Raw genomic sequence first — 27121 nt, forward strand, 5'->3', positions numbered from 1 at the left:
GTACTCGGGGAGGGCCGAGCAGTCGGACCGGCTGCTGAGACGATCGCTTCACTGGGGCAGTCTCCGCATATCATGGGGAGATAGACGCTGCTGCCTGTGAGTCTTGGGCCCTGGCAGTCGAGGAAGAAGAGCGGGAGGAGGGAGTCAGGACCCAGACCCACAGCGGGTCAGTGTTTGAAGAGCCAGGTTGTGGAGGAGACGGGGCTGTGAGGAATCAGGCTCTTGGGACGGGAGTGAGGGGCTCGGGGCTCGGAGAAGACGCGGCTGTGGGGACCCGGGCTCCAGACGGGACTCGGGGAACGGGGACGGATGTGAGTTCTCCAGCACCTGAGGGAAAGCGGTCAGAGAGGGACAGGATGGTGAGGACCCGCGCTTCTAAGAGGAGAGGGTCGGAGCGGAACGGGGCGTGAAGGCACGGGCTCCTGAGAGGTAAAAGCGGAGCTGAGAGGACTTGGGCTCCTGAGAGGCAGAAGCGGGACAGTGAAGACCCAGGATCCCAAGGATTCAGAAACAGGGCACGAAGACTTCGGTTCCTGAGGGGCTGGAGCAGTAGGAGAGCACTTGGGTTTGGGAAGGAGCAGGAGCGGGCAGTGAAGACCGGCTTCTGTGGGGACGGGATCTGGGCTTGGAGACTCCGAAGTACTTGCGGGAACAGGGCTGTGAGGACCCGAGCTCCCGCAAGCGGAGAGGATCAGGGGCCATGGCCGTGAGGAGATCAGCCTCCAGGGGGAAGGGAGAGAGTTCGGGAAAGAGATAGTGATCCATTTTTCTCGTGTGCTCTGAACCCGAAGTGGTAAAGGATGTCTTCAGGGGAAGACGGCTCCTCCTGCGCGCTGCCTCCTTGGCTGTTGGCAGGCGTTTCTTGTGTCAGATACTTAATCTAGGAAGCCCACCTGCAAGCATCTTCGTTTTCAGCTTCATACTTGCGAAGCTCTGACGTGAAGTTGAAGCAATTTGAACTCAGTTATATACTGGATAAGTGCTTTAAATTCCATTCCACTCCACCCCGATGGAGCACAGATCTCTGCATCTCCAATAAAAGAATGTCAGAAATGGAAGGGCCGGGAAAGAGAATCTGTCTTAAACTCTTATTTTACCCGAAAGGAGGCTGAGGTCCAACGAGGGCTTCGCATCACAGGCTGACAGTGATTGATTAGATCATAATTGAGATACAGCGCCCTGCTGTGCATAGCAATAGGAGACGCTTGGTTAATATTCCTTGAAAACATGCTTCTAGAATCTTTGCTCTAACTTCGAACTCAAGAGGGGAGTTTTCACAGATTCTAGTACTTTATTTTGAGTCATATTGATATTGATACAGTGAATGTCACCTACCAGTTAGGAAACCTTTAAATGAAGCCCCTTAACCCCCACCCACCAAATATAGTAAGCGGTTTAGAAAGTTGCAGATGAGTCCGTTGTAGCCTTTATTTTTAGCATAAGCATTTACTGGAGATGGCTGGTTTGGGATAAGGATAAGGACGGCTGGGAGCGTTGGACCAGTCGCTTCCCTTCCTCAGTAATATCTTTTGCTGAAATTTGCTTCGACTACCCAGGCATCATCATAAATAGTTTCAAGTATTATATCATTTAAATATCACTTGCAGCCCCACACATTAGATACTGTTAATCCCATTGTACGGAAAAGGAGATTGGTTCAGAGAGGTTAAGCACCTTGCCTGAAATCACATGGTACTAAGTGGCCCAGCCCCAGGCAAACCCAGTTATATGTTTGACTAAAACTTTTTTCTACTTTTCTAAGTGGATTCCTCACCATGTTTTGCATATCAGCAAAATAGGATAGTTCTATAAAGCATATCATTGAATGAAACACCCCCTCCTTCTTAAGACTCCTCTTAATGTCAAATACTGTAACTTATTGGGGTACTTAAGTTAGTGTGGTATTTGAGGAGAACTAAATTAAATATGTTTTTGAAGAAGCATAGACACTCAAGAAATAAAAATAGGACCTAAATACAACTTTTCCTCACAATGGAATAGAATATATTTCCTTTTAGATTTAGGAGGCCAATAAAGACCAATTTGAAGAACCAGGACTTAACTTGGATTAACTCTACAGTTAATTGTAGCATGAACTACATGGTTGGGGAAATTAGGCTAACTTAGTTGAAACTACTATTTTTTCCCAATGGGTTATATTATTTGCAAGTACCTATTCTGTATGCAAGTGACCAAAACTTAAACCAGATTGTGAGGTAAAGCATGCCCATGTCACCATTTCAAAGTACTTGATGGTTTAATTTATGATAATTTATTCCTGAGGTAACATCCTCATCTACATTTGCAAAAGATATTTGTTTCACTCATTTGTGGCTCTAGCATTGATTGAGTTATTATAGTAGGATTTCAAAGTATCTGATCAGAAAATCATTGTCTTAGAGCAGATATGAACATAGGACACATTACTTTTGACCCAAGGTCTTCATGAAAAGCCCCAAAATACCCTGGAGGCAATACATCAGCAGTGTTTACAGTCTGCACTGTGAAACAGATGTGTTGGAGGCAGAAGACAGACTTTGAAATGTGTACATATAGACTTAATTTAAAAATCTTACACTGGTTGTTAGAGCTAGAAGGGACTTTACAATTTGCCTGGTCCTGCTCCTAATTATAGTTGTGGAAACTGGTCAAAGAGAGCTCACATAACTCAATATCAGAGGTAGGATGGCACCCAACCCTCCTGACTTGGGTCTTCCCTCCACCACAGTACCTCTCACCAGCCTCCTGCTGACCATTTGACACTGAACATTTTTTTTTTTCAATCCACTGTTCTTCTTTTAATGTCCTTAGTCATAAGAATAGTTATAGGGTGCCGCCAAAACATAGCAGGATAGGTGAAACCTTTTAATTTTAATACACTGATTTTTGGGGGGAGAGGGTGAGGAAGCTTGTTGCTAAGCTAACATCTGTGCCAGTCTTCCTCTATTTTGTGTGTGGGACACCACCACAGCATGGCTTGATGAGCAGTGTGTAGGTCTGCACCGAGGGTGTGAACTCGCGAATCCCAGGCCACTGAAGCAGAGAGCGCAATCTTAACCACTATGTCACTGGGTGGGCCTCATACACTGATTTTTATAACTAAGATTTAGAAGAGGAGAACACATAAATAACATTAGCAGGGCCAGCGGTGCTGCAGCAGTTAAGTGTGCATGTTCTGCTTCGGCGCCTGGGGTTTGACAGTTCGGATCCTGGGTATGGACATGGCACCACTTGGCAAGCCATGCTGTTGTAGGCGTCCCACATAGAAAGTAGAGGAAGATGGGCACGGATGTTAGCTCAGGGCAAGTCTTCCTCAGCAAAAAGAGGAGGATTGACAGCAGATGTTAGTTTAGGGCTAATCTTCCTAAAATAAATAAATAATATTAGCACACATTTATTTGTACTTAACGTGTGCCACACACTCTTCTAAGTGCTTTACATATATAAACTCTGAATTGTCACAACAATCCCATGAGATACACTGTATGATTAACTCGATTTTTCAGATGAGGAAATCGAAGCATAAAGAGATTAGGTAACTTGCTCAAGGACATAAAGCTACTAAGTGGCAGAGTTGGTACTTGAACCCAGACTGCCACCACAGTCCACGTGCCTGACCGCTATACTGTACTACCTTTCTCAGTCAAAACTACCTAAACAGGATCAAACTAGTCAAAAAACTAGTGGAAAAAAATCTTATGTTTCTGTTGCTTTCAAGTCTCACAGACTGCAATTAATTGATTCCTTTTGGTTTATTTAGGCTGGGAAATAGGAGCTTATTTAGTTACCTGCAGAAGCCAGTGAGGAGACAAACAGCCAGGTGGAAAACCCAGTCAAGCCATGCACCACAGTGATAGGGCTTTCATACAACCAGGCTGGTTGACTCCTCTCCAGGATTTTGTTTAAATAATAAATTCCTAAACATTTCCGAGGTAAAGGGTGTCAAAGACAATCTGGTCTTCTATTCCCCTATTCTCTTCACTTAAAAAAAAACTAATCTGTTAATGAAACACATGCCCAGAGAAGGCCAGGGTGCTATAGCTACTGCAAGGTCTCCCAGAGTTTCCTACCCTCTGAAAAGTCAGATCCTCTTAATACAGTGATAGGGTTGCAAGTGGACATCTGCTTGAGGTACACATTGTTAAAAGGAAAAGCAGTTAGGGCTTGTCCTCCTCAGCCTATCAACCACAGTTTAAATATGACACATGGCGGGAGGAAGGATCGACTTCGTTGATTAATTGAACTCTCAGCCACATAATCTTGTTTTGATAGATTCTTAAGTATTTTCAACTATAGATCACTAGGGCGTGGACTTTCGGGACTTACTTTGTGAATCCCATTGCACGTGACTTCCACATAGCAAGAGTTTACTATCGTAATTGTTCTCTCAAACTGTCCCACAGCTAACGCCTCTGTTTTTACACAGTAGTCCATCCCTATCTCTTGGCATTCTAAGGAAGTGAGAATAACAAATTTGAGTAGCCCAAAGGCAACTATGGTACATTACATATCGGAATCCAGGTTATTTACAGTCACTTCATTTCATTGTGCTTGCTCAGCATCATCCACAATGTGGCTTAATGAAAGTTGTCAGTAAGCAGGTAACTGGACTGGGAGCCATTGACCATTCTGATCAGGTTGTGATGTTGTGTTTTTTAAATTTACATACCTCGAAATTCACCCTTTCATGGGTACAGTTCTGTGAGTGGTGACAAATGCATACTGTCATGTAAGCACCATAACACTCAGGTTACCAAACAGTTCCATGCCCCCGTCTCCCCGCCAACATTTCTTTCATGCTGCTCCTTTGCAGTCAAACCTCCCCACCCCAATCCCCTGGCAACCACTGATCTGTTCTCCATCCGTATGGCTTTGCCCTTTCCAGAGTGCCGTGTTAATGGAGTCGTACAGTAAGTAGCCTTTTGAGTCTTGCCTCTTTCACTTAGCGTGACACATTTGAGATTCTCCATGTTGTTGCATGTCTCAGTAGTCCTTCCTTTCTGTTGCTGAGTAGTATTCCACTGTATGGATAAACTCAGTTTGTTTATACATTCACTAGCTGAAGGACATCTGGATTGTTTCTAGTTTGGGGCAATTATGAATAATGTTGCTATAAACATTCATGTACCAATTTTTGTGTGAATATAAGTTTTCATTCCTTTAGGGTAAAATACCTAGGAGTAAGATTGCTGGGTCCTCTGATAAGTGTATATTTACCTTTATAAGAAACTGCCTCGGGGCCAGCCCAGTGGTGCAGCAGTTTAGTGCACACGTTCTGCTTTGGCAGCCCAGGGTTTGCGAGTTCGGATCCTGGGTGTGGACATGGCACCACGTGGCAAGCCATGCTGTGGCAGGTGTCCCACATATAAAGTAGAGGAAGATTGTCACGGTTGTTAGCTCAGGGCCAGTCTTCCTCAGCAAAAAGAGGAGGATTGGCAGCAGATGTTAGCTCAGGGCCGATCTTTCTCAAAAAAAAAAAAAAAAAGGAATAAATTTATAGGAATAAAATTGTTTAAAAAAAAAAAAGAAAGAAACTGCCAAACTGTTTCCCAAAGAGACTGCATCATTTTACATTCACATCAGAAGTGTATGAGGGTTTCATTTGCTCCACAACCTCTCTAGCACTTTTTTTTTTTTTTTATTTTAGCTGTTCTAATAGTGGTATCTCATTGTGGTTTTAATTTACATTTCCCTGATGACTAATGATATTGGGCATCTTTTCTAATGATATTTGCCATCTATATCTTCTTTGGTGAAGGGTTTGTTCAGATCTTTTGCTCATTTTTTTATTGGATTGTTTGTTTTCTTATTGTTTAATTTTGAGAGTTCTTTATATATCCTGGATGCAAGTTCTTTGTCAGCTATGTGATTTGTAAATATTTTCTCTTAGTCTCTGACTTACCTTTTTATTTTCTTTTGTAGAGTAGAAATTTTACATTTTGGTTTAAGTCCACTTTATCAATTTCTTTCTCTTGTGGATTGTGCTTTTGGGGTTGTATCTAAGAACTCTGCCTGACCCAAAGTCATGGAGAGTTTCTCCTAAGTTTTCTTCTAAAAGTTTTATAATCTTATATTTTTACTTTTAGTCTATTATCAATTTTGAATTTATTTTTGTATAAGATGTGAGATATAGGTCAAGGTTCATTTTTGTTACTGCTCTATTTTTTTTGTTATGATTTTAAAACAGGGATCAGTATTATCTATTTCTTCAGAGGAAACCAACCAAATAGTAGTTTATTTTAATTTTTTTTCATAGGTAACATATGCACATAATAGAGAATTTAGGGTACACAATGAAAAGTAACTCTTCTCTTTCCTTAGTCCCATAGGCCACTCAGATACTACCAAGACACCCCCTGTTATCAGGTTCTTATGTATCTTTCCAGGAATAACTTATGCATTTACAGTTGCGTGTCTGTGTGTTTTAGTAAATGACAGCAAATTATTCTCACTATTCTGTAGCTTGCATTTTCACTGAACAATGTCTTGTTCTTGGAGACCATTATATCTCCATTGTATCTTGGAGATCGTTTAGTGAGCTTCCTCTTTTTAAAAACAGCTTTATTGAGATATCATTCACACATCCTACAATTCACCAATTTAAAGTATACAATTCAGTGTTTGTTTATGCATTCAGGGTTGTGTGACCATCACCACAATCTAATTTTCGGTTATTTTTGTCCGCCCTAAGAGAAACCCCATGCCCATTAGCAATCAATCTCTGTTCTCTCCCCTACCTCCCAGCCCTAGGCAACCACTAATCTACTTTCTGTCTCTGTAGATTTGGAATCACATAATATGTGTCTTTTGGGGACTGGTTTCTTTCCTTTAGCATAATATTTTCATGAGTCTCATTCTTTTTCACTGTATTCTATTATATAGTTGTACCCTAATTTGTTTAACTCTATCACTTTTGATGGACATTTAGGTTTTAATTCCTTGTATGTATAGCATTCTATCCACATACAAGTTCAACTATAATATAAATCACTAAAAATGGAACTGTGACATCAAAACAATATATACTTTTTTAATTTGGGTAGATACTGCCGAGTAGCCCTTTATAGAGACCTCTAGCTAATTTATCTTCTTTCTACCCCAACATGAAATGACTCTTCCTAAAATTTTCAAACACAGTATGTATAAAACTTTTTCATCATTGCCCAATGGGGAATAAGTAGTAGCTTGTAGTTTTAATTTGCATTTTTATTATGAATGAGAATAAGGATCATTTCATTTTTTTTAAATAAACCCATTTTTTAATTTTTTTTTTTTTTTTGAGGAAGATTAGCCCTGAGCTAACTTCTGCCAATCCTCCTCTTTTTGCCGAGGAAGACTGGCCCTGAGCTAACATCCCTGCCCATCTTCCTCTATATGTGTGACACCTACCACAGCATGGTGTGCCAAGCGGTGCCATGTCCACACCTGGGATCCAAACTGGCGAACCCAGGCCACCGAAGCAGAATGTGCGAACTTAACCACTGCGCCACCAGGCTGGCCCCTATCTCCTTGTAGTTTTAATTTGCCTTTCTTTAGTGACTGATGATGTTGAGCATCTTTTCATGTGCTTATTTGCCATCTATATATCTTGTTTGGTAAAGTGTCTGGTCATGCCTTTTGTGCGTTTTCTAATTGAATTACCTTTCTTATCTCTTTAACTATTGAGTTTTGAGAGTTCTTTGTACGTTCTAGATACTGGTCTTTGTTGGATATGTAGATTGTGAATATTTTCTCCAAGTCTATAGCTTGTCTTTTCGTCTTTTCCACATGGGCTTTCACAGAGGGAACTCTTTTAATTTGATGAGGGCCAATCTATCAATTTTTCCTTTTATTGATTTTTGGTGTCAAGTCTAGGAACTTTTTGCCTAGCTAGAAAAGTTTTACACTTGTACATTTTACGTTTAAGTCTGTGATCCATTTTGAGTTGAATTTTGTATAAAGTTTGAGGTTTAGGTTTCAGAATATTGTTAAAAACTCCTGTATTTTTCTAGTACATGATTTTATATTTAAAATTTAAATATTTGAGCCCTCTGGGATAGAGGAGTGTATGAAAGGAGGAATGTATATTATACTCCTCCTCCTCATTCCAGATGGATCAAATATGTAAATTTTAAACATTAAACCAGATGTTTTCCAGATGTACTCAGTTATATACCATCATTTATTCAAGAATCTGTCTTTTCCATGTTGATATATGCTATGAACATTAGCAAACAGGTTTGTGTGGCAACATAAGTTTTCATTTTTCTAGGATAAATGCCTAGGAGTGCAATCCTTTACCTAGTGGAGGGGATTTGATTTCTTGTTCTTAATCGTGGTATAATTTACATACAATAAAATGCACAGATCTTAAATGTTCAGTGTGATCTGTTTGATAGTTGTGTAAACTCTTGTAATAATCACCCCACCCAAACATGTTATGATTTTTTTTTTTAAAGATTTTATTTTTTTCCTTTTTCTCCCCAAAGCTCCCCGGTACCTAGTTGTATATTCTTTGTTGCGGGTCCTTCTAGGTGTGGCATGTGGGACGCTACCTCAGCGTGGTTTGATGAGTAGTGCCATGTCCGCCCCCAGGATTCGAACCAATGAAACACTGGGCCGCCTGCAGTGGAGCACACGAACTTAACCACTCAGCCACGGGGCCAGCCCCTGTTATGATGTTTTAAATCCACCCAAATAAAGGAGCAGTCTAGGAAACTAGGGCAGTGTCAGTCTAGCAATGGGTGTCTGGTTATCATCTGCTTTGTTTCGTTTTAATGAAGAAGTAGCTCATTTACCCAGAATTATTGAAAATTCAGAAGTATTGTTTGCTTCTCAACAAGATCAATGAGTACAGTAAATTGCAGTGTAGTTTCTTAGGGGGAAACTTTGATTTTTCTCACATTTTAGAGATTCCACTTATTTCATCAAAGCGACTTGTTTTGTTAATAGCCATTGGAGCTGTTCCTTAAAGTTAATCCCTGGGGCCGACCCCATGGCCAAGTAGTTAAGTTTGTGGCTTTCACTTTGGTGGCCCAGGGTTTCACCAGTTCGGATCCTGGGCTCGGACATGGCACCGCTCATCAGGCCATGCTGAGGAGGCGTCCCACATAGCAGAGCCAGAAGGACCTAGAACAAGAATATACAACTATGTACTGGGGGGCTTTGAAGAAAAGAAAAAAAAAGATTAAAAGGAAAGAAGATTGGCAACAGATGTTAGCTCAGGTGCCAATCTTTTTTTTTTTTTTTTAAGATTTTATTTTTTTCCTTTTTCTCCCCAAAGCCCCCCAGTACATAGTTGTATATTGTTTGTTGTGGTTCCTTCTAGTTGTGGCATGTGGGATGCTGCCTCAGCGTGGTTTGATGAGCAGTGCCATGTCTGCGCCCAGGACTTGAACCAACGAAACACTGGGCCGCCTGCAGCGGAGTGTGCAAACTTAACCACTCAGCCGCAGGGCCAGCCCCTCAGGTGCCAATCTTTAAAAAAATTTTTTTAAAAAGTTTTAAAAATTAATTCCTAATTTGATCTGTGATTAGCAGATAGGCTATATTTTTTGTCTTCAGGTCTTATTATAGAAATCCCCCCCAAAAGTGAAAAATTGCCATTATACAGAAATCTCTATTATGAAAAAGTCTCCATTTATTTTGAGCAGTACTGTTTGGGAAGTTCCTTGAAAGTCGTGGGACTGTTATTTGAGAGGTAGACTATGTTCAGTGTGGTAAACATACTGATAATCTTTAATAAGGCTTTTTCATGAAATTTGCTCTGGGAAAATTGTTTGCTTTTATAAACTTAGAACGACTGTTACCATGTTAGCAATCTTTTGCTATCCTGATTCTTCCGTTGGTAACATTTGTAAGGGAAAAGGCATGGACCACATATGGTTAAAAAAAAGAAAGGTGATCTTGATGCTCTGCTGTCCCCCTCAGCTGGCTCTTAGCAAACAAGTTTCTCTTGATCATTTAACCAGAGCACAGTTAGTTGCTTTTACTAAGGGAAAACTAGCAGAAGATGATTTCTCATATTAGAAAGTTAGTGTGTTGGCGAGGAACTCAGCAATAAGGGCAAGAGTAGAAGAGATGCAGGTTCTCATTCAGGTTGCCAAGTTTTACCAAGTTCTGAAAACTATTGCATGATTCCTGCAAGTTAAAATTCCACAATTTTGGCCAACAAAGTGTTTCATATGCTGCCCATTTGTCCCTAATAATAGAACATTTATTTATTTATTTATTTGAGGAAGATTAGCCCTGAGCTAATATCTGCCACCAATCCTCGTCTTTTTGCTGAGGAAGACTGGCCCTGAGCTAACATCCATGCCCATCTTCCTCTACTGTATACATGGGACATCTGCCACAGCATGGCTTGACAAGCAGTATGTAGGTCCACACCTGGGATCTGAACCAGCAAACCCCGGGCCAAAGTAGAACTTGCAAACTTAACTGCTGTGCCACCGGGCCAGCCCCAGAAGATTTATTTTATAGGAAGAGAGTCTTTGTTACTATAATTATCATTAAGTAATTTTATAAGTTGTATGTGAAAGAGATGGAGATACTTTTCTTGCCCAGTGGGGCTAAGGAGATATGTGTCTCTGCATTCAGTTTGCCTGGAGCCTGGTTGGTGAAGATGCGCCAGGCCGCGCAGCTGAAATGGATCTCTGGCGAGGGTGGTGCTTGATGCTAGTTGTTCATTTACAGGTAGCTTTTGAAAATGGCTGCCTCTCATTTCACCGGGCTCACAGCCGTTGCTGATGTAATTAAAGATCTAGACACTCAGATAGCTGTAAGTAAGCTCCTTGAGGCTACTGTGGGCCGAACTTGGTGAATGTGCTTCTGATCTTGGTGACACCAAAGCTGATGTCCACAGAGTCAACCTCATGGCTCTAAAATTTAGGAGTCTCGGCTACTCCAGGCTAGGGACTCTGCATGTACTTAAAGATTGCTAACACTCAGAGAAAATGTGCTCTTGATGACAAAGAAGATCTTACGTTTAACAATTGCTAAAAATTGTATTAGGCATAGTCCTGACGTAGCCATAGCCTTAAGCATGGTTTGAAATGCCAAATGAACTAATCTGTTTTCTGAAGTTTTGTGTTTGAGTTTTAAATATGTGATTGTGCCATAATTTATTTGACTTTAACCTTATTTGATGCTCAGAAATAATGCATGTAGTACTTAACCAAGTATTTTATTTTTACAAAGTCTTCAGAAATGTCTTGCTTATTCTAGTTTATTTTTGTACATAAGATCCCTCATTTCATTTACTTTCTTCCTTATTTCAATTTGTGAACTATTTCGTTTTGCTTTTGGAGAAGAGATGGTTTCTAAATATCAGGTGAGAGCAATGAATATTCTTCATTCCCTCCATTTTTAGTGTGCAGGTCTCAAATGGTCACTACCCCAGATATACTGAAGACGCTTCAAAGTCAGACAGACCTCATATAATTTTACTTTCACAACTCATCCTTTATTACAGGTGCTTCTGGAGCTAATTCTCATGTTTTCCTTCTACAGTTGATTGGCCTTGGTCCTCACAGCTCCAAAAAGAAGCAGGATCTGGATAAGCTCTATGATCTGAAGTCCAAAGCTCGGCACATTATGAACCAGTTTGGCCCCTCAGCCCTAATTAACCTCTCCAATTTCTCATCCATAAAACCGGAACCAGCCAGCACCCCTCCACAAGCCTCCATGGCCAATAGCACTACAGTGGTAAAGATACCAGGCACTCCTGGGACAGGGGGGCGTCTCAGCCCTGAAAACAATCAGGTATCCTCCTCTTTTTGTTCTCTGTAAGGCATCTCTTATCTGTTCTTTGAACCAGTAATGCTCTGAGAGATGTCCATCTCATATGCTACCTCTTTCTCTCAGCAGAAAAAGAAGGTCTTTTCCCTCGTTTGGACTTATAAAATTCTTTATTGAATTATCCTGTACAACATTTACCAGTTTTTATCCTGTAGTATTTATGTGTGTGTGTATGCACATATACATAGATCCATACACACACACACACACACACACTAACAAATACCTTGCCTATGATAGGTTTTTATATATTTATATATATAAATATATATGCTATATAATTGTTAAATAAAATGCAATAGTTAAATAAAATGATAAAATAATTAATGGATTCATTATTCATTGTTCCTATAATAAAAGTACTCTTGCCTCAAGTCTTTTCTCCTTGTAGTTCATCCAGCTGCTGCCATTATTAATTTTCTGCAGTGATTCTAAAATCTGCCCCTCTCTTTCTCCTCATGATCCTGATTCTGTCCTCCAGAGCCACACGAAATGGAAATCAGCATAATCTCTTGACTTAGGCCTTGTAGGCTGGATAGAACAGGATGAGGGGACAACATTTCAAGAGAATGGGGGGGGGGGACTAGCAAAGGTGAATGGGGAGGGTTAGGCAGATAGTCGGGGGCCAACCTGTGTTGTTGAATGTGGAGTTTATTGGAGAAGAGCAAGAGATGAAACTGGATAGGATTACGGCTGAACTTACTGGGCCTCTACTAGTCAATTTCCATTGGAACTTTTAGTCAATAAACAATCTTTGCAAATATTTAATAGAGGAGTAAGAGTAACCTGATCAAAGTAATATGTCTTAGGGGGATTTACTTGGCAATAAAAGGACAAAAAAGGTAGGAAAGGGAGTAGACTGGGAGGAAGACCAAGTCTAAGACTTCTGCACTAAATCAAGACATGCGGTAAAGGCTTTTTTAAGTGATTAAGTGATAATCATCAAATGGAAAAGAATGGCTAGATCTGAGACATCATGAGCAAATATTTATTTAAAACATTAATTTTTCCTTGTTTCCAAAGTTATACATGTTTATCACAAAAAGTTTAGAAAAACACAAAAAATAAATAGCCCATAATTCTACTACCACCCAAAAATAACTATGATTAGTACTTTAGTGTATGTCTTTTGATCACTTTTTAATGGCGTATATATGTGATGACATTTCCTTTATGAAAGAGGGATCATAGTTGTACATACTTATACAAATATTTAGTTATAAAGAGATGAAGACTAGTTCCCTGCCCTGAGGGAGCTTTCAGCCTGTTAAGTCAGAAACGGGCAAGTTTATAAATATATACAATGATAGAAGGGTGGACAGGGTACAGTAGAGGCCAAAGGACGAAGCGGTTGTTTTTAGCTGGGTGGGCTACGAAAAGCATCAGAAGGGAGGCACCACGAGCTGAGCAGGTAGGAAGAAGGGTAGAAGAGCATGTCCAAAGGCACAGAGGCACAGTGCAATTTATGGTGGGCAGAAGATTGCAAATGATTTAATGTAGAGGGAAGATGAGACAGTGAGAAAAAGAAGAGGCTGAAATAAACGGCCTGATAGATGCTGGCGTCTTTTCCAAACTGCTTTTTCTGCCTTTCCCTAAGCTACTTCTGTCTTGAGAGTGTAGTCTTATAGCAAATACTCAGGTAGGCCAGACTGTTAACTCTTTGGAAAGTAGCAACTAAACCCAACAAATTGACAGCCTTTCTTCATTACAGGGTAATGAGTTGTTTTGTTTCCTTGATACCTGGCTGAAAAGTCTTCTCCCAATTAACTTTAGGTATTGACCAAGAAGAAATTACAAGATTTAGTAAGAGAAGTGGATCCTAATGAGCAATTGGATGAAGATGTGGAGGAGGTAAGGCGGGGTTGGGTACCCCTGAGAGCTAGTATAGAATAGCGGTTAAAAGCACACACTTCAGAAGCAGACAAATCTGAATTTGAATCTTGGCTCTGCCACTTACCAGCTTCATAGCTGTGGATGAGTCACTTAAGCTTTCTGAGACTCAATTCCTCCTGTGTTGGTAGGGTATGACATTATTTATCTACAGAGTTCTTGTGAAGGTCCCATGGAATAACTTATACAAATCACCTAGAATGCCCAGCACTTTATACTCAACAGCTGCTACTACTTTTACCTGTCAAAAAGGTCTGTTGCTCATAAGCACTTGCAACAGTTTTGTTTCTAGAATATTCCTCTGTATTTCTAAGTAGTATACTTAAACAGATACTCTTTGATTCATGAATTTTATAATAGTCTGTACACTTCCTGTTAAGGTAGATGAGAATTTTGTTAAGCCACTCATACACGTGCCATACACGCCTTCTTTCCCTCTTTTCCAATAGAGTTTTCTCACAATTTTTGGATAACTCAGAACTCAGTATTTACATTACTCTGACTACATAAGTATTGTTCACCATTGAGCCAAGTCATGTCCATGATTACCTTTCGTTTCTTGTACAACTTATTTTCTTGAAGTTGATAACTGACCCAATTTTATTTACTTAGTTTTCTTTGTGCCTTTTTTATTCTGCTTCGGCTATCAGCTCTGTTATACACCTATTAACACTGTTTTCCAAATGTAAAATAATCTATTGGTTCGGGTCATCCCCCCTCCCCAGGAGATTTCACTCAGAAACCTCCATCCTCTTCTGGTCTGAGTAATTTTAGGTGACTTGCACAAACCCCTCCTGGACCCTCCTTTTGCTCTTTTTCTCTTTGGATCTCTTGTTTCCTAGATCTCACGTCCTCTTCTTACTTGACTCCCTTTTTGTTAGAGCAGATTTTTTGTTACTTCCTATGAAAAGATAGATGAGAAGTAAATGTCTGAAAATATCTACATTCTAACCTCACACTTAATTTTTAGTTGGGCTGGATTTAGAATTCTATTTTGGAAGTTGCTTTTGCCTTTCGATTGTGAAGGCATTGCTCCATTGTCTTCTAAAATCTCCTATTAAGAAATCTTATGCTATTCTAGTCCCCATCCTTTTCGTGTCTTAACTTTTTCCTGCTCTGAATTTTCACATGAGCCTTAATATGTATCTTTTTTCATTTGTCGCGCTAAATTCTGAGAGACTTCTTTGATTCTGGAGACTTGCGTACCTTGATTCTGGGGTGATTTTGTATGTTTTTGGTTGTTTTTTTTTGCTTTTGCTGAGGAATATGTCATGATAGGGAAAGGAAATGCAGGTTACAAAAACAGTATAACTCCACTGTTCTTTTTGTTTTCTGGGTTTTTTTTTTTTGGTGAGGAAGATTGGCCCTGAGCTAACATCTGTTGCCAATCTTTCCCTTTTTGCTTGAGGAAGATTGTCCCTGAGTTAACATCCATGCCACTCTTCCTCTATTTTGTATATGGGACGCTGCTACAGCGTGGCTTGATGAGGGGTGTGTAGGTCCATGCCCGGGATCCCAGCCTGCGAATCCCAGGCTGCCGAAGTGGAGTGCGTGAACTTAACCACTACGCCACCAGGCTGACCCCTCCACTGTTATTTTTATTTTTATTTTTTTAACCAGAGGGAAAATATTTGCCCTTTTTGTGTGGATGTGTTTTTTTTTTGAGTAGTAGTTTATTGAGATATAATTCGTACCATAAAATTTACCCATTTCAATATACACTTCAGTGGTTTTTAGTATATTCACAGAGTTGTGCAACTATCAGTGCAATCAATTTTAGAACATTTTCATCACCCCAAAAAGAAACCCAAACCCACTAGCAGTGACTCTCCATTTCTCCCCAACCCCCACAGCCCTAGGCAACCACTAATCTACTTTCTATTTCTCTAGATTTGCCTATTCTGGACATTTCAAATACATGGAATCATATAATATTTGGTCTTTTGTGACTGGCTTATTTCACTTAGCATAATGTTTTTAAAATTTATCCATGCTGTAGCAGGTATCAGTACTTCCATTTTTGGCTGAATAACATTCCATTGTATGGGTATATCACATATTATTTATCCATTCGTCAGTTGATGGACGTGTGTGTTGCAAGTTGTTTGTTTTTGCTTTCTTTTTTTTATTCGTGTACAAGTTTTGTGTGGACATATGTTTTCATTTCTCGTGGGATATGCCTAGGAAAGGAACTGCTGAGTCATATGGTAACTTTCTGCTTTCCTTTGAGGAAATTCCTGACTGTTTTTCCAAAGTGCTGCACCCTTTTGCACCTCACCAGCAGTGTCTGAGGGTTCTCTTCTCTTATCTAAGTTTTTTGATAATTTCTTCTCTATTTTTGCTCTTTTTTTTCTGGAATGGCAGTTGGATATTGGCTCTTCTGCAGTGATCTTCCTAGGTTTTTTGGTCTTTTCTCTCCTATTTTTCATTTCTTTGTAATTCTAAGTTCTACTTACAGAGGAGATTTTCCTTTGTTTATCTTTTAAAGCTTTTAACTTTTTTTTTTTGAGGAAGATTAGCCCTGAGCTAACATCTGCCACCAATCCTCCTCTTTTTGCTGAGGAAGACTGGCCCTGAGCTAATGTCCATACCCATCTTCCTCTACTTTATATGTAGGGTGCCTACCACAGCATGGTGTGCCAAGTGATGCCATGTTCACACATGGGATCTGAACTCGCGAACTCCGGGCCTCTGAAGCAGAACGTGCAAACTTAACTGCTGCACCACCGGGCCGGCCCCAACGTTTTTTTATATATAAAATTTTTAATTTTCACAAGCTTTTTCTTGTTGACTGATTGGTTATTTTTTTTTTTTCTTAAACCATTCATTTTGTGGTTGTAATGTCTTTTTTTCCTTTCTCTCTGAGGATATTAATTAAATTATCTTACTTTCTTCTTTTCTCTGCATGTCTTTGTTTCCTCTGGGTCCCTTTTTTGCTCTTTTGTTTGTTTATTTTCTTTTTGGTGTTGGAGACTTTCTTCAAATGTCTGGTGATACCGGCTATCTATTCTTAAAGAAGCAGCTACTAAAAAGCTGGTTTGAAGCAGAACTTAATGACTGATGGGCTTTGCCCAGTAAAGTGCTGGTAAATGTTTAACAACCAACTGTGTGGAGAAAAAGGCCCTGATTTTCAGAATTTCCTGATGTCTGTGTTGTAAATATTCCCACTATGCCCTATTTTAAGCTATCAACATACTGACACTGAATGCACAATTGGGAAGAAATGCATATAATTGGCTTTCATGAGCTCATCTCAGCTGGCTCCAGCACACCACTGGCTTCCCTTCAGAATAATTTCTTCACAAGTCAACCTTCTTACTGAGGAGTTCCCTAAATGTCTGTATCTGTGTTTGTCTGGAGTTATTTAGAATTTCCAGAGAAAAATCCTCCAGTCTCCTATCTGGAGGGTTTATCCCTAGCTTCTAACATTCTGGAAGCAAGGCAAGAGAAAGGGGCTATGTCTCTCCCCTCCCTCTGCCGTATCTGGTGTATTCTGATCCAGAGCTCACTCGCATTCCCTTTCTCTAGAGAATAGACCTACTGTGTTCTGGGTCAGGTATGTGTGGGGAGAGGTCACTTGGCTGCTTTTGGAGTGTGGGGCTGGGGAGACTACTCTGTATGCAGACATGAGGTAGTTCCCCAGTTTTCAGTTCCATGCCTCAGCCCAATCTTCTATGATAAACGGCACCTCCAAATCTTGGATCTCTTAGGGGTTACAAAGGGCAAATCAGTTCACTCCTCATTGATGGCCCCTCTCCAGGTACTTGTGTTGTACCTTTTGTCAGCTAGGTTAATTCCTACTCTTCCTCTATCTCTTTAGCGAATATTTACTTTAAAAGTTTATTAGGGGCCGGCCTGGTGGCGCAGCCGTTAAGTGCACATGTTCTGCTTTGGCAGTCCAGGGTTTGCCAGTTTGGATCCTGGGTACAGAAATGGCACCGCTTGGGACGCCATACTGTGGTAGGCATCCCACATACAAAGTAGAGGAAGATGGGCACGGATGTTAGCTCAGGGCCAGTCTTCCTCGGCAAAAAGAGGAGGATTGGCAGCAGTTAGCTCAGGGCTAATCTTCCTCAAGACAAAAAAAAGTTTATTGGAATGTCTTGTCCATTAAAGTTGTCTCTCCTGTTCTTGTGTCTTTCTTGATTTATGTTTCTCTTTTTTTCCTTTACTGTTACTTTAGTGCATTTAGGGAAGGAGAGGAGGTCATTTTTGGAGTTGATCTGCCATGTATAATCAGAAATCTTTCCATTAGGTGGAATCCATTTGGCGCCATAGGAAAGAGGACAATGTGTTAATGCTCCAGCTGAACAAGCAATGTCTGTATCTATGGATGTAATTTTATTTTATATTTTGGTCAGCAGCGGAAGCCATGGGGAATGTATTGACTGATCGAATTTTTTATTTAGATTTTTAGCTTCGGAATTCTGATTTTGGTCTTTACACAATCCAGGAATAATTGGTAATGAAGTGAAAAAAACCCAGAATTTGGACTTAGAACCTTGAGGTTGAATCCTGGTTCCACTGCTGAGTAGTGACATGGCCGTGAGCAAGTTAGTCTCCTTGAATCTTAGCATCCTTCTCTGTAGAATAAGGATGAAATTGATGCCACATTTTTTTCACAGGACTTATAATAATCAGGACTAGGTGAGAAATAAAAATGCTTTATGAGACTATGAGTAAGGAATTATAATGATTCATTTTTGTTTTCCTACCTAATTCAGAAGAAAATAAAGGGGTAAGGGGTTGAACTAATGGCTCCCTCCTGGGGAAAGTGCAGAAGGTATGTCCTCGGGTGTGAGTTGCACTCTGCCTGGTTAAGGAGTTGATGTGTTTCTGTTGTCCTCACTCCTCCTCCCGACCTTAGCCCAAATGCTGATTCCAGGCCTTGTAACCGAAAGCCTGACTAAATGTGGGACTCGGGCAGATAGAGTTGTCCCAGCAGCAGGAGCCTGCCCTGCCAGTGTTATGGTTACTCTCCCTTACTTTTGTCTTCCCCAGATGCTGCTGCAGATTGCTGATGATTTTATCGAGAGTGTGGTGACAGCAGCCTGCCAGCTTGCTCGGCATCGCAAGTCCAGCACTCTGGAGGTGAAAGATGTCCAGCTGCATCTAGGTACGTGGTCTCTCCTCCCTAAGGGATCCCCACTACTGCTCCTTCAGGACTGCCAGGGAAAGTGAGTCAGAGGAACCTTCATGCTGGCGTCAGACCTTTGGGCTCTGGGATTTATGTATTCATTCAATAGTAGCATTAAATAGAAAAGAGAAGGCCATCCACAGTAGGGGGAATGAGCCCGGGCGTTGTTTTTGCCACTTTCCTACTGTATCAACTTATCTTTCCTACTTACTTTCTCTTAGAGCCTGTTTCCTCATTTGTAAAGTGGGGATCATAATAGCCTCCGTACAGGGTAACTGTGAGAATTATGGAGTGTTTGTAAATTAGCTGGCATAGGACCTGGCACAAAGTAAGAGCTTAGTAAATGTAGCTACTATATCTCTACCATTCAAATAATGGCATTTCCCTTCCAGTTTCTAGCCTATTTATGCATTTTTCCCAAGAAAATTACAATCATAATGTACATGTACCTTTGTATTCTGCTTTTCTGCTTAACAGACACTAAATTCGAGCTTGAATTTTTCTAGGAGATATTCATCTAACATTGATAACCATGATCACTTGGAAATGCTAAGCCCCTCTCTGCAGTGGTTACAGTGTGATCCAAAGAAAGGGCACAATCCCTAACTACAGACAGTCAGGCCAAGTGAATGAGGCGGAAGACATTAAGGGATGCAGTGCAGCTCAGCCCGCGACTGATCACTGAAAGGCTTCCTCCCAGTGTCGGGAAGATACTGCTTGGGGAGGCGCTGGTCGTCTAGGTGGAGTAAACCACGCACTTCTGGTTAACGTTGCTGGTATTAATAGCAGGGGACAGATATTCCGATTGTCTATTATTGTGTTACCAACCACCCCAAAACAGTGGCTTAAAACAATTACAGTTGTTTATTTTGTTCCTGAGTCTGAGGCTTGACTGGGTTTAGCTGGGCAGTTTTGCTAGGAGTCTCTCATGTGATTCAAGTCAGGTGGTGGCTGGGGCTGAGATGGTTTTGAACGAAGGTGTGGTAGTCTCCTAGGGCTGCTGTGACAAAGTTCTACAAACTAGGTAGTTTAAAACAACACAGTTATTCTCTCACAGCCTGGAGGCCAAGGTCTGAAATCAAGGTGTCAGCAGGCTGTGCTCTCTCCAGTGCCTTAACTTCAGAATCCTTCCTGGCCTCTGCCCAGCTTCCGGTGGCGGCCAGCAGTCCTGACATTCTCTGGTTTGCAGCTGCATCGCTCCAGTCTGTGTCTCCATCTTCACGTGGGCTTCTCCCCTGTGTGTCTCTGTCTCTGTCTCCCTTCTCTGCTCATAGGACACCAGTCATTCTGGATTAAAGCCCTACCCTACTTCAGTATGACCTCATCTTAACTAATTATATCTGTAACAACCCTCTTTCCAGTACATTCTGAGGTACTGGGGGTGAGGACTTCAACACTCCTTTTTGGAGAACACAATTTAAGCCATAACAGAGTTTCCTCATGTCCCTGTGTGATGCCTGGGCTAGGAACACTCAAGAAGCTGGGACTCCACAGGTCTCTCTCTCTGTGTCTGTGGCCTCATCATATGCAGTCTCAGGATATCTGGACTTCTCACATGGCAGCTGAAGGCTCCCAGAACAAGTGTCCTATAACCACCTGGCAGAAACTGCATGGCCTTTTTTAACCCAGTCTCTGAAGTCACATGGCATCACTTCAGCTGAATTCTTTTCCTTGAGGCAATCACAAAGCCTGTCCAGGTTCAAGGGGAGGCAACACTGATTCCACTTCTTCTTTTTTTTTTTGAGGAAGATTAGCCCTGAGCTAACATCTGCCAGTCCTCCTCTTTTTGCTGAGGAAAACTGGCCCTGAGCTAACGATCCGAACCGGTGAACCCCGGGCCACCAAAGCGGAACATGCACACTTAACCACTGCGCCCCCGGGCCGGCCCTCTGATTCCACTTCTTGATGGGAGGAGCGTCAAAGAATTTGCAGACATATTTTAAAGTCACCACAACACAAATTCGTAGAGACAGAAAGTAGAATGGTGGTTACCAGGAGCTGGGTGGGGGCGGGGAGGAATGGGGAGTTAGTGTTTGATGGGTACAGAGTTTTAGTTTGGGAAGATGAAAGGGTTTTGGGGATGGATAGTGGCAATGGTTGCGCAGTGTAAATGTGCTTAATGCCACTCAACTGTACACTGAAAATGGTTAAAATGGTGGATTTTGTGTTATGTATATTTTACCACACACAGAAAAACACCCCGCCACAACACATTATATTACCTTGAGAGTTTAGCATTCCTATTTTTAAAAATATTTTGTATTCTAATTATTGAAAATAAAATTGGAATGTCAGTTTATTCATTAAAGGTAAGAAATCATTATCACGGAGACTGGAAGACTCCAAAGTCTGCGTGCCCAGACACGCTTCTGCGGCAGGCCCTAGTGGACGCTAAACCCTCTTCAGAAGGCGGCCTGGAGAGGCTGGAGCCGAATCAGAGTTGGGGCCTTAGGGAACTTGGGGTTCAATGGCACCAGCCTGGCTGGGTCTGCTGCACACGTGCCCCACACCCCTCAACAAAGATAAGCTTGCCACTGGGCTGTAACCCTCGAGGCCTGTCTTCTGGCTGGGCTCGGCTGGGTGCTGCCAGTGTTTGCTTCTGCCCAGCTTTCTATACTTGCGGAGTTGACTAACCTCCCTTCTGATTCACGGAGATTTTCTTTCGAAATGTTAATGTTAAACGAGATAATGTACATAGAATGCTTTGCACATTGCTGCTTTGTACCAGGCATTTTCCTACATATTTTATTCACTAAATGGTTGTTGTTGCTATTATATTAATATTATGTAAAATATAAATACACACATTTAAATATATAGCTACACATACTTACATGTGAGCATTCATGCCTGGTAGCTGCCCTCTTTCTTTGAAGTGACTTTGCATATCCATAAACTTACCCACTTGGTGTTGATTGCAAAGTTTAACTCTCAGAGAATAATCTTAGTGTCACTTTCTTTCCTTCGTTCTTTTTTTAAAATTTTTCCTTCCTCCCAGCCCCCCAGTTCATAGTTGTATATTTTAGTTGTGGGTCCTTCTAGTTGTGCAGTGTCACTTTCTTTCTTTCTTTCTTTCTTTTTTTTCTTTTGAGAAAGTTTAGCTCTGAGCTAACATCCACTACTAATCCTCCTCTTTTTGCTGAGGAAGACTGGCCCTGAGCTAACACCCGTGCCCATCTTCCTCTACTTTATATGTGGGACGCCTACCACAGCATGGCTTTTTGCCAAGCGGTGCCATGTCCGCACTTGGGATCCAAACTGGTGAACCCTGGGCCGCTGAGAAATGGAACGTGTGAACTTAACCACTCCGCCACCGGGCCGGCCCAAAGCCACTAATATTTCATTTGATTTAAGTATGTGCCTGCTGGGGCAAACAAATTTGCAAAACTGATGTTTTCACTGCCGTAGGGGAGTGGTGATGAAGGAGTCCCCATGTAATTCCTTTTGAGTAGAGACTTACTCCCTAAATAATCTCCTGTAAGTATAATTTTTTTATATTGGGTATGTTTAAAGTGCAGTATTTTTTTGAAGAAGAAGATTAGCCCTGAGCTAACTACTGCCAGTCCTCCTCTTTTTTTGCTGAGGAAGCCTGGCCCTGAGCTAACATCCATGCCCATCTTCCTCCACTTTATATGTGGGACGCCTGCCACAGCATGACTTGCCAAGTGGTGCCATGTCCTCACCCGGGATCCGAACTGGCAAACCCCGGGCTGCCAAGAAGTGGAACATGTGAACTTAACCACTGCGCCACCGGGCCGGCCCCTAAAGTGCAGTATATTTTTATTTTGGGGTTTTAGGGGCCATGTAACTATGCCAGTTACTGGCAAAGTGGAATAAACAAAATCTCTGCCCTCTGGGATCTTCTAGTGACAGTCTTAAAGGAATGATCATATCTGGTGGCACGAGGACATGAAGCTGTGGCATGGACGTATCTATATCCATAGCTCCATGTACTTATCCCAGGCTCTGGGATTGCATTGTGTCATTGAATGCTCTCAGTCAGCCTATCAGGCGGTGCTTACTGTTGTTACTGCCATGTGAAAGATGAGGAAACTGAGGCCGATGTCATGCAGCTCCACGGTGAAGCAGGAGAGCTAGGACTTGGCCGTTAACTCCAGAGTGCTAGGAATAGCAATACCTTTCTGTTCCTCCTCTTCCTTTCGGTTGAGAGGGGTTACTTTGCACATCGGAGTAAGACAACTGAAGAAACAGATGACTTTCCTTTTCTGTGGAGCCGCCCGGAAGCCTTAGAGCTCAGCGTTCACAGCTTTGACTCATTTACCCCTTTTTTCTTTGCAAGACAGTCTAATGCTGCCCCTTAAAACCTTGGAGGTGGGGCTGGCCCTGTGGCTGAGTGGTTAAGTTCGCTCGTTCCGCTTTGGCGGCCCAGGATTTCGCCGGTTGGGATCCTGGGCGCGGACATGGCACCGCTCATTAGGCCACGTTGAGGCGGCGTCCCACATGCCACAACTAGAAGGACCCACAACTAAAATATACAACTATGTACTGTGGGGAGTCAGGGAGAAAAAAGCAGGAAAAAAAAAAAAAGATTGGCAACGGTTGTTAGCTCAGGTGCCAATCTTTAAAAAAAAAAAACCTTGGAGGTGTCACATGCGATTCTCCCATTTGTATAGGATCTTGCCACAGTATTAGTGTGAATACAGGTGATGGCTCAGATTAGTCCTCCTTGACCCATGTCTGAGGGTTACATTGCGCCCTGCCGCCGCCCTGCCAGTCCCCTCATCTCTGTGCTGGCCTCTTCCTTGCAGAGCGCCAGTGGAACATGTGGATCCCAGGATTCGGCTCTGAAGAAATCCGACCCTACAAAAAAGCTTGCACCACAGAAGCTCACAAACAGGTGAGGAGCAGCCAGAGCCGCAGGGCAGCCACAGCTGATCCCTTGAGCTGTGTCTCAGAGGGGGTGCACACAGCCACCGTCACTGCAGTTGTCACTTCCCCACATGGCCAGCTTCACTCTGCCCCAACGGTCAGAGAGGGCAGAGGCAGCTGGGCTCCACGGGAGATCAATCAGATATTTGCGTGGTGCTTTGCTGTTTCCATACGGGGTCTCGGTTTTTTCTGTCAGCTCTCATGGGCATCACTTAAAGCTGTTGATTCCAGGTTCTTTTATTATGGGTGGAACTTGGCGCCTGCACATCCCTTTAATGACATCCTCCTCCATCGTTGCTCATTTGCACGTCATATACGGCCCTATGACTAGAGGGCCGGTTAATGAAAGCAGAAATATGCTTGTGGTGGGAGCCAGCACCCGCGCTGCTCTGCCTCGCCGTCTGGCCTTCTGGCCTCTGTCCCAGCTTAACCGACCTTTGTTCTCTGACGCTCTTACTGTGGAACTGAGGGGTCAGCGTGAGAACCCAACACCACTTCTGCTCTGGAGCCAGTTGTCCCTGTCATTGGTCAGTCTCATAACAATGTTGGCCTCCCTTGACAAGGCTGTTACCCTTCTGTCTTAATTTAACTGGCTACCCTGATTTGAAAAGTGAGCTTTTTCCAAGCTTGACAGGCACAACTGGGCAGTCCTGGCTGCGTGGCCCTTGCTTTTCCGTAGCTTGGGCTCTCTGGAGTGGGTACGTTTACAGAGCTCACAGAGGAAACCCTACCAGGAAGCTGCCAAGAGCTTGAATCAAAGGGCCGAAACATTATCCAGAAGGGAGCCCCTCCAGATAATGGACAGTCATTTTGGCTCAGCTCCCAAATTACCCACTTTTCAGCCCTATTTATTTATTTACTTATCAACCAATATCGTAATGTTGGGACAATCTCTTGGTCAAAAAGGGTGAGCAAATCAAGTTAGCAATTTGCCCAGCGGCTGGTAATAGTAAATTGGAAACCCACGATCTGACTGTTTCCCTGTTGGGTTGTGGTGGAAGTTGTCAGCGTCAGTTTCCTTCATTGTAGGTCATCGAGCGTGAAATGTCTGCTCCCTTTATGTGTGGCAAGAGACTTGGAATAGAGGCCCTTCCCTACTGTCTCCATCATCAGGGAAAGAGACGGGGTGGGAGGGGACGGGCACCTACAAAACACATGCTTTGATGGCCTGTCCCAGGTCCTCAAAAGGCAAGAGCTGTCACCTTTTCCTGCTTTTAACTTTTTTGCCATCCTGCTGGCCTAGAGCAGTTTGGGTCTTTGGCCGATGCAATGGGTCCCCTGGCTTATCTGCTAAGCATCCGGGGCCTGCAGACTGCTCTCGGGTTAGAAGTAGCCTGCCGAGCTGCCCTGTGCTGGTAGGTTCCCGAGGGCGCCAGCCTGTGGTGTAGACCGGGTTGCACGTCCACACATGGAACACCCAGAAAGTTCCTGACTCTAGCCCATGTAACTGCCTGTTTCTCTCTCCTTTCAGAGAATGGCATTGATCCGGAAAACAACCAAGAAATAACACACGGACAGGTCAGGGAATGGACAACAATGTACTTGGAGATACTTGAGCTGAGACCTCAGCCATCTCATCCTTGGATTTTTTTTTTAATGCTTTACAGAGAAGCATATATTTTTTATTAACAGTGCAGCAATATCTATAATGACTGAGAGGATCTGCCAAAAGAATAAAGCCTCCTGCCCCAACTTCCGGTCCCTTTTCCCTGCCGTCTCAAAGAGGAGCGATGTATCTTCCAGAGAAGATTTTATTTGTGGTTAATTATATAAGTGATTGAATATGGGACAAAGCATTATGGTCTTGTTCGGTGAGACAGTATTAGCAGGATTTGTAGAGGTTTTTGTTTCCTTCTCCCTTCCCCTTTTCCCTGTACTTTGTAATGTCAGTGTTTATATGAATATGACTTTGGTTTGCTTTTCCAGAATAAAGAAGTTATTAATCGAAAGACACAGGGTGCATGGCTTACAGCCTTTGAGATGCCAGAGGGAGTTAGGACAAGCAGGGCTGGATGTAGCTCTCTAGTCAGCAGGTGGCAGCACATTATTAATTTCTGTGATTGAGGAAAAACCCAGGGATTTTTCCATTGTTTTACTCCAAGGAAGACCAAACCATCAGTAGAAGTTTGTGTCCAGTTTCTCTGCCATAAGTATTGGGCAGGGTGACCTTCTCTCATGAGGCCCAAACTGAAGAAGCACCTTTGTTTTGGCAAAGCCTTTTTTGCCCTGCTCTTCTGAAACTCCCGGAGAAAGTTGTGTTCCCCCCTCACCCTAAGGAAGGATGGCAGTGGCCTTGGGCAAAGGCCTGTCTGTGCAGGTGCCTGTCTGTTCTTACTTGTTGGTATCCTTGATCCTGGTATTTTCATCATCATGCAGAGGAAACAGGCCCCTTGAGACTGTAGAGTCATGACCTTCAGTGGCACTTAGCGTCATCCTGTCCTGTGCCCAGCATAGCCCTTGTGGATTGTGAGGGTTCCATGGGCTCCAGGGGACGTGGCTGTTCCATCCAGGGCTCACCAGCACGGGCACACCCACCTGGCCTTGCTTTGGTCCTCTGCCTCCTGAGGCTTGGCCTGCAATAGGACCCTGCTTTCACTCCCTCCCCCTCTGAGTTTGGCCCCATGACCCATCTCTTCACAGCCTCATAGATCGCCGGAGTGAGCAGCTCAAAGGCTGTGCTGATGTCACTGTTGCTCTTGGCCGAGGTCTCAACATAGCAAGCGCCCAAAGAAGCAGCTGGGTTCTCGCCTTCCTCCGGCATCACCTGTCGCTCAGCCTCCAGGACAGTCTTGTGGCCTAGCACCAGGAAGAAGATGTTGAAGGGCTTCACTTTCTCCAGAACCTCTTGATGCCACTGGGTGATGCTCTCAAAGGATGTTCTGTTGGTATCAAACAGCAAAAGGCCTCCCGCCAAGTTCTGATAATAGGAGCAAGTCACTGCCCTCAGCAGCCAAGAAGGAATCAAGAATGAGTTTTGAGGACTGGCCCAGTGGTGCAGCGGTTAAGTGCACACGTTCTGCTTTGGCGCCTGGGGTTCGCCGGTTCGGATCCTGGGTGCGGACATGGCACTGCTTGGCAAGCCATGCTGTGGCAGGTGTCCCACATAGAAAGTAAAGGAAGATGGGCATGGATGTCAGCTCAGGGCCAGTCTTCCTCAGCAAAAAGAGGAGGATTGGCAGCAGATGTTAGCTCAGGACTAATCTTCCTCAAAAAAAAAAAAAGGTTTTGAATCCTCCATTGAGGACAGAGGTGACCAGGGCATCAGGCAGTTTAATGGAAAGAGTTGGGGTGGAATCAAGAGACTTCAATTCTTTTTTCTTTTTTTTTTTTTTGAGGAAGATTAGTCCTGAGCTAACATCTGCTGCCAATCCTCCTCTTTTTGCTGAGGAAGACTGGCCCTGAGCTAACATCCATGCCCATCTTCCT

At 42.7% G+C, this 27121-nt stretch overlaps 1 protein-coding gene across 2 annotated transcripts; it reads left to right on the forward strand.

Moving 5' to 3' along the window:
- Positions 1 to 25644, forward strand: TAF12 (TATA-box binding protein associated factor 12). 2 transcript variants are annotated; one of them, XM_046660057.1, is made up of 7 exons: positions 1 to 96; positions 10675 to 10759; positions 11491 to 11742; positions 13552 to 13629; positions 18670 to 18784; positions 23575 to 23663; positions 25167 to 25644. In XM_046660057.1, exons 2-7 carry the CDS (start codon positions 10688 to 10690, stop codon positions 25200 to 25202), a joined length of 642 nt encoding a protein of 213 aa, XP_046516013.1. In that variant the 5' UTR covers positions 1 to 96; positions 10675 to 10687; the 3' UTR covers positions 25203 to 25644. The 2 variants fall into 2 exon arrangements, with proteins under 2 accessions (XP_046516013.1, XP_046516014.1); XM_046660058.1 differs by having other exon boundaries at positions 39 to 166.
- The last annotated feature ends 1477 nt before the right edge of the window (positions 25645 to 27121 follow it).

The sequence above is a fragment of the Equus quagga genome, chromosome 5, assembly GCF_021613505.1.
Source record: "Equus quagga isolate Etosha38 chromosome 5, UCLA_HA_Equagga_1.0, whole genome shotgun sequence".
Taxonomy (NCBI): domain Eukaryota; kingdom Metazoa; phylum Chordata; class Mammalia; order Perissodactyla; family Equidae; genus Equus; species Equus quagga.

Coding starts and splice junctions, on each gene's coding strand:
- TAF12 (XM_046660057.1), top strand. CDS start 10,688: ATGGCTGCCTCTCATTTCACCGGGCTCACAGCCGTTGCTGATGTAATT. Junction 11,743..13,551: donor TCAGCCCTGAAAACAATCAG/GTATCCTCCTCT, acceptor AATTAACTTTAG/GTATTGACCAAGAAGAAATT. Junction 13,630..18,669: donor TGGATGAAGATGTGGAGGAG/GTAAGGCGGGGT, acceptor TGTCTTCCCCAG/ATGCTGCTGCAGATTGCTGA.